At 35.0% G+C, this 12,500-nt stretch overlaps 1 protein-coding gene across 1 annotated transcript in view; it reads right to left on the bottom strand.

The window, feature by feature from the left end:
* The window catches only part of LOC135211489 (uncharacterized), a 995,645-nt gene that overhangs the window by 16,860 nt on the left and 966,285 nt on the right, over positions 1 to 12,500 (bottom strand). The window contains 1 exon segment of the mRNA XM_064244795.1: positions 11,408 to 11,494. Within this exon segment, the coding sequence (XP_064100865.1) occupies positions 11,408 to 11,494 (87 nt within the window).

Raw genomic sequence — 12,500 nt, 5'->3', positions numbered from 1 at the left:
CGAACTTTACCGTATTTATCTTAAATCGGCGTGAAACCAACAGTAAAATGTGTTCTTTCAAGCACAGTAGTTTTGATTAAAATGATTTCATCTCAATTTTATCTACGGTTGTGTTTGATGGCATACGTTTACTGGTGTTTTATCCTTGTTGCCGATGTACGATAATAGTCATTAGCAGCCTGAACAGTTTTCTCAGCTTCAGTTATAACTAGGTTTATATTTAACAGTATATTTCCCGATTGATCTTTGATCTACATTGATCTTTGATCTATAGTGAATAAAGTTATTACATTAAGACATCTCAGTTCTATTCTATACATAACGCCATTTATAATAACAACGGCAATAGTGTGCTGTAGTACGATGATTGAAATACAAGCCAGACGGATGTTATCCAATTCGGTTGCACTTAGAAAATAAAAAAAATAATTTTCTCGTTCGGTCGTTCATGGCTGTACACGTTCACGCAACGACTATAACGTTAAAACCATACTTTCATAATTCTCTTTTGCTGTTATTGAACTTATGTAACTAGAAGATGGATAAAGTTAGGCTATTGTAATTTGGTCTCTCATAAAATCGGACTATCGTGCGACGAATTATTGTAACTTGAACACTAAAGCTACCTGTACACTATAAACCTTATTATATCTTTACATACTCTAGACACCCAAAGGATTAAAGCTAGGCTTTTTTTCACTTTACAGTATTTATAATACTATAGTGTGCTGTACAGTACTACTGTACAGTAAATTCTATAGTACTATACTGCATAAATATAATTTTACTTATTGCACCATTGTGGGATTATGGCGCCTTTGACTGGTCGAGTTTCGAAAGGAGGTGTGCAGCGGCCGTAGGCTTTAAAATCGCTTAGCGTCTAAAATCACTTAGCTAACCGTGGGCCGCCTGTATATATATATATATATATATATATATTATATATATATATATAGATATATATATATATATATATATATATATATATATATATATATATAATATATATATATATTGTTACGATGTGCCAAGTATCTGGTTACCATGCATCAAACATTACCTCACAAAAAGCCAGACACCTGAACCCTCATAACACGTTTAAACGACTGAATACTCTAAAGGCAACAGTGATCCCTTAACACTTACCAGTATTGCAGAAAATCAGACTAAGTTCATCAAAACAAGGTGTGAGGTAATCTTGTAAGTATTTAATTAATCAAAGGGCATCACTCCATCAACAACTTTCAAACTCTAAGTATTTCCCTGATTTCAGAAGTCTAAGTACTTCCCTGGTTCTAAGTCACTTCAATTAAATTGAAGGAAAGCAAATCAATTACCACTCTATGTCTCTACCTATCATAAATATAGTCATAATCAAAAAAAACATAATTATAACTGGTGTAAGATAAAGAAAACCCTTATAAAAATTTTAAATACAAAAATTTATTATTAAATTCAAAATTTATAAGTGAAACTCACAATATCAGGGAAAATTACTGTTACTTGAAAACAAAGTAAAGTTTAATTAATTCTTGAATCAAATTAAGTAAAATTAAATCAAAATTAATTTATCACAAAATTCAAGAAAATTAATTCAATCAAAATTCAAAAGTGTTAGGAAAAATTGAAAATTTGAAATTAATTCACAAGTGCTAAACAACAATAAAACTTGAAAAGAATTCTAAGTAAATGCAAATTAATTCATAAATGTTAAATTTAATCAAATGTGCAATGATAAAGCAATGAAAATAACTAAGTCAATTAAATTGTGAATGCAAATGAAAATATAAAATAAAAAGACACACTTCAATAAGAAAATGAATAAGTGCACAAACAATGGAACAGACACAAAACACACAAAAAAATCAGTAATGTGTAAAAGTGTAAATATTTTTCACTCAAAAACACTGTAACCAACAGTTTTTACCAAACCAATTATTAGTTCCTAGTTAAACACCCTTCCCTATCCGTTATTAGTTAAACACACTCCCTATCCATTATTAGTTGCAACTAATAAAAACATAACACACTTTACCTTGGTATACCAATTTCTTTCTTTGCTTTGCTGCAGGCTTGATTTACACTTCCACAAAAAACCAGGCGCCATTACGAAATGTTTGTTCAGATTCCACAAAAGAAACTAAATAATAATAAATAAACTCTAAGAAATATCAAATATTAAATTCTCACAAGTTACGAGTGACCAAATTTACGTTACGTTAATATAATCTCGATGTCGAGTGAGAGAGAGAGAGAGAGAGAGAGCGAGAGAGAGAGAGAGAACTGACTGCCTCCAGGTCTCAAGATAGAATGAATATCTCTTCCTTTTCGGAAGTGGGAGAGAGCAGATGTCAAAACGTTCTTGGCACGAAAGCTTCTCGAAAGTTCTGAAATCTGATGCAATCTTCATAAAGAAATGTGTAACATGCACGTGGCTTTGATTAAAGCATACGCGTACAAGACGAGTCTGTTAAAAAAAAGAAAGACGTACCCGACTCGATTGAGACAGAGGCTGGGCGACAATTAAAATTGACATGTTTTGACAACAACGCAGAATTCTAGCTCGCTCGCTATCACACGTGCTGATAGATTAGGGAAGCAAACGGAGATCTCTCTCTACGTTATATACATATTCTCTTACAACACGTAATGCGAAATGCTGAACACTAACATCCTTTTAAAACAATCCTATTCTAAGCTATCTAGGAATCTGAAAAAATGTTATACAATCTACAAGACATTTCAAAGAGGGGAAACATGCATTTTGAAAGTAGCAATATATTATATACCTCCCCCCAGAAGATTTTTTATCACGGTGTTGAATTCCAAACGATTCGCAAACAAGATAAATAATCAGCAACTACATTGTTTTTGCCACTAATGTGCTGCACTCTTAAGTTATACTGTTGCAGGCACAAAGACCACCTGGTCAGTCTTTGATTATGATTTTTCATTTTCTGGATAAATGATAGTGGATTGTGATCAGACATAACTAAAATTTCTTCATTCCTAGGTCTATTCACATACACTTCAAATTTTTTCAATGCAGTGATTAAGGCTAAAGTTTCCTTCTCAATTGTCGAATGTACTTTCTGATGTTTTTTCAATTTTGTAGACATGAAGCACACAGGATGGTAGATATTATTTTCATCTTCTTGAAGTAGAACAGCTCCAACACCACAGTCTGACGCATCAACTTGTATCATAAATTTCTTGTCGAAGTCTGGAGCTTGAAGTACTGGTCTTGAAGTTAAAATGGCTTTTACCTTCTCAAAGGATTCTTGACACTCTGGAGTCCAAATAAACTTAGCTTTGGGACTAGTCAAGTCTGTCAAGGGAGCTACTACGGCTGAGAAATTTGGGTAAAAACGACGATAGAATCCAGCCATCCCCAAAAATCTCTGTAGCTGTTTCCTGGTAGTAGGTGGGGTAGCCTTACGGATACCTTCTACATTAGCATTTACTGGAGCAAGAAGGCCTTTCCCAACTTCAAACCCAAGATACTGTACAGTTGCCTTTCCAAACTCACTCTTCTCTAAGTTGACTGTTAATCCTGCTTCTTGTAGTTTCTTGAAAACTTTCATCAGAATCTTCAGATGTTCTTCCCACGTTGTAGAGTAAATCACGATGTCATCTAGGTATACACCTACTCCTTCTATTGATCCTAGCAGTTGATCCATCACTCGCTGAAATGTTGCGGGTGCATTCATCAGACCAAACGGCAGAACAGTATACTGATATAGTCCAAATGGAGTAATAAAAGCTGACAGCAACTTCGCATTCTCATCTAAAGGAATTTGATAATATCCTTTCAACAAGTCTATCTTGGAAACAAACTTGGCTTGCCCCAAATTATCAAGTAACTGATCTATAAGAGGCAAAGGATAATTATCAGCCACACTGATAGAATTCAGCTTCCTATAATCAGTACACATCCTAAATGAACCATCTGGTTTCTTCACTAACACACATGGAGAACTAAAGTGACTTGAACTGGGTTCTGCTAATCCATGTTGCAGCAAATACTCAACTTCCTTCTTCAAAACATCTTGATGATACGGTGATAAGCGATAAGCTCTTTGGTTGAAAGGTTTTCCATCTTCTTGAATCTTGATTTCATGCTTGGTCAGATCAGTAGGTCTAGGCACATCTGAAAAAATTTCTGGAAAACTTCTAATTACGTCACTTAAGTCTTCACCTTGTTCAACACTCAGATGTTTTAGTTTATCCTCCAAATTTTCCAAAATTGAAGAATTAGTTCATCTTTGCTTTGCAGCTCCAAATTCGTAGCCATCATCGTCTTCTGTAGATAAAGTTGTCTGGGTTACTGACACAGTTTCAGTTTTTAGTTTCAGAGAAATAATGTGGTTTTCAAGAAGGTTCACCATGTAATCTGCCTTTGTTTTCGTCTTCTTTCTGGTGTTTCAATCACATAAGTTCTATCACTTAACTTCTGAATTATCTTGTAAGGACCATGAAATTTATTAGTGAGAGGAAATCTCTTGACAGGTAAGAACACTAACACTTGTTGACCAACACTAAAACTTCTTAGCTTAGTCTTAGCATCAAATCTCCTTTTCACTTTTCTCTTGACTCATTTCAAGTTTTCTAAAGAGAATTTTCTAATCTCTCTCAACCTTTTCCTTAAGTTCTTCACATACTCTCCTTGGCTTTCCTCTTGATTTTCTTCCCAATTTTCTGCAAGAATCTTCAACGGTCCTCTCACTTCTCTTCCAAAAATCATCTCATTAGGTGAACATCCCATACTTTCTTGATAAGCACTCCTAATTTCAAACAACATTAATGGTAAACCAACATCCCATTCTCTTCCTGACTCAGAACAATACTTTGTCAGCATACTTTTCAATGTCTGGTGGAACCTTTCCAAGGCACCTTGAGTTTCTGGATGATAGGCAGTGGATAACTGTTGTTTCACTCCTAACAAATTCATCACATCCTGGAATAACTTTGAAGTAAAGTTTGTTCCTCTGTCACTTTGTACTATTTCTGGTATTCCAAACTTTGAGAAAAACTCCACAAGTTTTTCAGCAACTATCTTGGCAGATATGTTTCTAACAGGGATTGCTTCTGGATACCTTGTCACAGGACACATTAATGTCAACAAATACTCATTTCCTTTCTTTGTCTTCGGCAATGGTCCAACCATGTCTATAATCACTTTGCTAAAGGGTTCTCCTCTAACTTCTATAGGTTGTAGGGGGGCTTTCTTGATGGTTTCATTCAGTTTTCCAGCTATCTGGCAGGTATGACACTCACGACAAAACCTGCTAACATCTTTGTGAAGTCCAGGCCAGAAAAAATATTTCATGATCTTCTCCACAGTCTTCCTGATTCCCATATGTCCAGACTCATGAGCTACTGCAACCACTTGCTTTCTCAACGGATATGGAATCAAAATTTGATGATATTTGCCCCATACAGCATCTCCTGGTATATCTGAGTCTATACTTCCTCATCAGCAACCTTTTCCTTCAGATAGTAACAGGTAGGAGTTTTTGTTGCATTCTCTTCTCGATCAACAACTCTGAAGAACAAATCAGTTAACGATGCATCCTTCTTCTGCAAGTCCATCAGCTTCTCTCTTGTCACTTGACCAACTTCAAGGGTTGAATTCTCAATATCTGCTAACTCAGCTACTGTAGTTTCACTACTGTCTTCAGCAACACTTTGACTACTCGGAGTCTCTTTAGGAACATCAGGTTCTTCTTCTTCGTCGTCGTCGTCTTCTTCATCTTCTTGGGAAATCTCTTCTGGGTCAGCACTATGGGAAACTTCACTTCCCTGGAATAATTCTTCTAAGCACAAAGATCCTTCACTTGATCCTTCTTGGGTATGTAAATCCTCAGTTTCTTCACTTACAATCGTATTCCTCTTCATACTTCTGGTAGTTACACAACTAGGAAACAGGTGGGGGTTATTCTTCTCCAACTCTACTGTAGGACTAATCCTCAATGGTCTGTCTGTCACTACAGGACAAGGAATAAATGGCACACCACCAACTTCATTCCCCAACAGAACATGTATACCTTCCACAGCTAGAGAGTCCTTTACAGCAAAATCAACATTCCCTGTCACCAATTCACATGACAGGTGTAAGCGGCATATAGGAGTTACTTCCTCTCCTCCTATACCCTTCAAAATAACTGAATCTCCTGTGAGACTCTTCTCCAACTGAGGGTGAGAACCACGTACTACCACACTATGGTTACTCCCTGTATCACGTAATATCTTGACTGGTACCTGCATACTTCCTTCTTGAGTTGACAGCATACCCTTATAGATATATGGCTTAAAAGCCTCCCACAACTGCCTTAGCCACTCACTGATTGAGGTCAACATTTCCACTGGTTGCTAAACATCAGCTTGTTTAGTTTCATTCTTTCTCTGGAGTCTGATTCTTTCCCCACTACTGCTCTTTCGTAAGTTTTGTTTCACCTGGTCGCCTTTTCTACAACTTGACCGACTGGTTTTGACTGCTGTTGATTCGTTAACCACTCTTTGACTGTAGTGTCCTACTCTTCCACACTTGAAACAGTAAACATTAGGTTTCTGTAACGTCTTGAAAAACTGGATGAGGATTTCACATTAGTTTGCTGAGTTTGTTATTACCTTGTGTACTCTTGGTAGTATCACTTGAAGGTTTCCCATTAAATTTGTTCCTGTTATTTGGATAAGACTTAAAACCTGGGCGTTGTTGACTCTGGTACTTGACATTGTAATTACGTTTACTACTGATTACATTGTCACTAAGGGTGGCAGCTTTGTCAAGTTTCTTCACTTCTCTCTCTCTTAAATAAGCTCTTATATGTTCAGGAATTCCCTTAAGATACTGTTCAAGAACAAGTAACTCTTCTAACTCATCAAAAGTTTTAACTTTAGCAGCTTCTACCCAACGTTTGAAAACACCTTCTCACTTTGTAAGCATAATCTAAGAATGTTCCCTTCTCATCTTTTCTCAAATTTCTGAATCTCTCATTGTAGTACTCTGGGGTCATCTGGTAAACTTGTAGCACACTGTGTTTAAGTACCTTATAGTCTTTTACACTGATCAGCTTGTTAAGGCTAGATAAGCACCTTCCTCCTAAAAAAAAAAGGGCTTTTCTCCCTTTACCAATCAAGACACGTTGTAGCAAAACTGACCATTTATCCTCTGGCCATCCCATACCTGAAGCCACTTTCTCAAAGTGATCAAAAAACTCATCTGGAGCTTCTTCAGTAAACTTAGGGATTAACTTCTGTACTCTCACTACATCAAATACAGGGTCTTGATTTACCTGGTTAGGGTTAGAACGGTGTTACAGGTAATGTGGATCTAGCTCTTATCAATTCCATTTCCCTTTCATGACTTGTGATTTCTCTTTCCTCTTTTATCCTTTCTCTTTCCTCTTCTGCTGCTTTTTCTTCTTCTCTTTCTCTTCTTTCTTGCTTTTCCCTGTCTATTCTTTCTCTTTCAGCTTGCATTCTTTCTCTTTCAGCTTGCATTCTCTCTCTTTCAGCAAGCATTTTTAGCTTAATCAAATTCTCTTCTGCTTCAATGCGTCTAAGCTCTAACTCTGCATCACTTTTCTCTTTCTTTTCTGCTTGCTTATTTAAGAGATCAGCACATGCTACATTCAACAACTCTTGAGCCAACTCTAACTCATCTTCATCAGTTATTCTACCAGAGTTTATCAATGATTCCATAGCAATACATCTTATTTGTGCCTTTACCATACTAGTAGACACATAACCACCACATGCCTCTGCTAAAGCGCTCCACTGTGCTCTAGACAGAGTGGTTTCAGACAAAATTTGGATGGAAGGAGCTGCTAAAAATTCCTGAACATTGAACTGAGCCATTTTCCTCTAAGTTATCAACTTACAATTCAATACAATAAATGCAAAACAAAAATTATATGGTCACTCTCCTAACAAAATATATCCTTAACACCACCAGTATATTCTAGAGTGATAATGAAATCTGCTTTCCCGGGTCTGGGCACCATTAAACAATGTTACGATGTGCCAAGTATCTGGTTACCATGCATCAAACATTACCTCACAAAAAGCCAGACACCTGAACCCTCATAACACGTTTAAACGACTGATACTCTAAGGCAACAGTGATCCCTTAACACTTACCAGTATTGCAGAAAATCAGACTAAGTTCATCAAAACAGGTGTGAGGTAATCTTGTAAGTAATTAAATTAATCAAAGGGCATCACTCCATCAACAACTTTCAAACTCTAAGTATTTCCCTGATTTCAGAAGTCTAAGTACTTCCCTGGTTCTAAGTCACTTCAATTAAATTGAAGGAAAGCAAATCAATTACCACTCTATGTCTCTACCTATCATAAATATAGTCATAATCAAATATAATTATACTGGTGTAAGATAAAGAAAACACTTATAAAAATTTTAAATACAAAAATTTATTATTGAATTCAAAATTTATAAGTGAAACTCACAATATCAGGGAAAATTACTGTTACTTGAAAACAAAGTAAAGTTTAATTAATTCTTGAATCAAATTAAGTAAAATTAAATCAAAATTAATTTATCACAAAATTCAAGAAAATTAATTCAATCAAAATTCAAAAGTGTTAGGAAAAATTGAAAATTTGAAATTAATTCACAAGTGCTAAACAACAATAAAACTTGAAAAGAATTCTAAGTAAATGCAAATTAATTCATAAATGTTAAATTTAATCAAATGTGCAATGATAAAGCAATGAAAATAACTAAGTCAATTAAATTGTGAATGCAAATGAAAATATAAAATAAAAAGACACACTTCAATAAGAAAATGAATAAGTGCACAAACAATGGAACAGACACAAAACACACAAAAAAATCAGTAATGTGTAAAAGTGTAAATATTTTTCACTCAAAAACACTGTAACCAACAGTTTTTACCAAACCAATTATTAGTTATTAGTTAAACACCATTCCTATCCGTTATTAGTTAAACACACTCCCTATCCATTATTAGTTGCAACTAATAAAAACATAACACACTTTACCTTGGTATACCAATTTCTTTCTTTGCTTTGCTGCAGGCTTGATTTACACTTCCACAAAAAACCAGGCGCCGTTACGAAATGTTTGTTCAGATTCCACAAAAGAAACTAAATAATAATAAATAAACTCTAAGAAATATCAAATATTAAATTCTCACAAGTTACGAGTGACCAAATTTACGTTACGTTAATATAATCTCGATGTCGAGTGAGAGAGAGAGAGAGAGAGAGAGAGCGAGAGAGAGAGAGAACTGACTGCCTCCAGGTCTCAAGATAGAATGAATATCTCTTCCTTTTCGGAAGCGGGAGAGAGCAGATGTCAAAACGTTCTTGGCACGAAAGCTTCTCGAAAGTTCTGAAATCTGATGCAATCTTCATAAAGAAATGTGTAACATGCACGTGGCTTTGATTAAAGCATACGCGTACAAGACGAGTCTGTTAAAAAAAGAAAGACGTACCCGACTCGATTGAGACAGAGGCTGGGCGACAATTAAAATTGACATGTTTTGACAACAACGCAGAATTCTAGCTCGCTCGCTATCACACGTGCTGATAGATTAGGGAAGCAAACGGAGATCTCTCTCTACGTTATATACATATTCTCTTACAACACGTAATGCGAAATCTGAACACACATCTTAAAACATCCTATTCTAAGCTATCTAGGAATCTGAAAAAATGTTATACAATCTACAAGACATTTCAAAGAGGGGAAACATGCATTTTGAAAGTAGCAATATATAATAATATATGTATATATTATATATTATATATATATATATATATGTATATTAATATATCTATATAATATATATAATATATATATGGTTTTGTTTGTGTTGTGTGTGTGTATTATATATATATATATATATATATATATTGTGTGTGTGTGTGTGTGTGTGTGTATTATATAATATATATATATATATATATATATATATATATATATATAGATATATATATATATATATATATATATATATACATGGATGCATGTATATTCATATTCCATAAAACTGTGCACAAACGCTCTCTGCTAATATAATTAATTATTAAAAGAGAGAGTAAAATACACTATTTTATATTTATCATTGCAAGAACATGTAATTCATTAAACCTGCTTTTTTCAACACTAAAAATTATACTCTTTGACATACTACAGATTTACAACAGCTTACTGTCTCTTACAAGTCGGCGAGATAACCCAACAATTTCCGAGAAAATATGGTCGCGGAAAATAGTATTGTTAAATTTATAATTATTTCCCCAAAAATACGTTTAAAAGGAACCGACATGATTATAGAAACAATTACAACGTCGGTTTTGAAAAAGGGAAGGTGGGTTGGTGAAGTGGGGACGTTCATAAACATATATCTAAAAGTAGAAACTAGTATTTAGAAACTGAAAATATTTTTACCGCTGAGAGTTTCTGCCAAGAAGGCATACATTTCGAAGAGTGACTTCAAGCTCATTGTCAATGACACAAAAATCGACCAGGAGCTTAAATATCCAAATAATGTTTTGAAGTGACATAGACGATGCAAGAGTTAATAAGAATGAAGTCCATCTAAGCTGACAGCCATACTGCATTAGATTTCAGTGCTCCGTCGGACACTGTCGTAAAGAACTGCAGAGGCCTTTACTAATTCGCTTTATTGGCTCTCGGGCCTCATTGTAACTCATCCCCAGTAAAACCAGATCCTTCACGATTAAAGTTTCGATATCAAGTACGACCTGCAGCCTCTCTAAGTGGTGATTTTCAATCTACACCCGAATCCAGGTGTCGTCTCATTTTCTTTGTACTCTATTTCGCCAATCTTGGAATTCTGTTTCCCTTTTCATACGGGGTCCCTGTATATCCTCCTCAACGCGGCCTTGAGGATTTTGATCAATTTTAGACCAACGGTTATTTTATATCTAGGTTCATGATGACATCGCCTTCTCCAGGACCTTTCTTTGACATTACACGCAAGCCCCTCGGTTTACTCTCTTCAACAATTTATTATCCATTATAACCAGCTTTTGTTCCTGGCACTTAGTGCTGCTGGTTATATGATGCTGTTTAGATTTCCCAGTTTGCTGGTTCTTGATATTTTTCCCGCCCTCATAACAGAAAGAAAACAAATGGAGCTCTTATTTTCATCAATAATTCTAAAGAAAATATTCCTTTCCCTCTCACTTCTTCAGTCTTGCTGTCCAACCTCTGTAACTATCACTTCTTAATGCAATTCTCTCAGTTCTACCATCAGAAACTTCTACTTCATGTTTCTAAAGTGCTCCAGTGCTTGACTTGATAAACTAAATTTCATAAAACAATAATGTCAAGCAAACTGTTAAGTAGAATAAAAAATGGGGGAAAAAACCAATGAAAGCACGAAATACATACACCATGGAGCCAACATTCTTCGCTTTGCCTGCACCTTCGCCTCCCTTCATCTTGTTCTTCCTCCTCTTCTTCTTTCCTTTGATAACTCTGTCGAAGGAAAATAGGTGCATCAATATGATAAAATTACATCTGCAGAAAGAATATATATATATATATATATATATTATATTATATATATATATATATATATATATATATATCTGTATTTATAGAAAGGATACATTCTTGAGATATATCTCGTATATATGTTGTGAATGTGACCGACAACAATAAATCTCTCTACAATAAAATATATGCACTGACTTCCAAAGAATCTGGTGTTCATCAGAAACAAGTAACAGAAGGTAAAAGGAAAGACAAGATCAGCTATTAAAAAAGAAAAAATAAATCAAGAAAAATTAATAAATAATTTGATAAAAATGTCATTAAATTATCAAAATACAAGGAAAATAGAAGAAAAAGACAAGACCATAATACAGAGAACGCACAGAGAGTAAAATAGAAAGACACCAATTTTAAGATTACATAAAATCTACAGAATAAGTGGTATGAATGATGCAGACTACATCTAGCGTTTAACAATGTTGCTCTCATTGTTTTGAAACTATAAGCTGACTTCTTGGTGATGAAGGCCGATTTAATATGATTTTCAATTCAATCCAATCCCACGATGAGCGCTTGCTGTTCGTGGCCCCCCTCAGAATGGGAAAGGGACAGTATAAGAATCATACGACGGTTAAGTGGGGGAGACATATTACGTCACCATCTATTTATATTGTCAGATGGAGGTCAAATAGACCAGAAACGCCTTGCTAAAGACGGATGGTATGATGCAAGGTGCAGCAAACGTGCTGCGAATCATAGAGACAAGGATTGTAGCTATATGGTTAAAAAATACATACACAGCATGAAAATTCATAAGTGTGACTGAAGGGAACAAGAAAACAGACACCGTGAATACCGATCATGTGTAGTTGCAAATAAAATGTGTTTTTACAAGCATTAAATGGATGGAAATGGCAGAGCTGAAGGAAATGACAACAGGCCTGATATTGTATTACTGAAAAGTAGTGTTCTTACATGGCTGAGAAAG

This window comes from Macrobrachium nipponense, chromosome 4 (genome assembly GCF_015104395.2).
Source record: "Macrobrachium nipponense isolate FS-2020 chromosome 4, ASM1510439v2, whole genome shotgun sequence".
In the NCBI taxonomy this organism is placed as follows: Eukaryota; Metazoa; Arthropoda; class Malacostraca; order Decapoda; family Palaemonidae; genus Macrobrachium; species Macrobrachium nipponense.
This window is presented reverse-complemented; position numbering and strand designations above follow the sequence as displayed.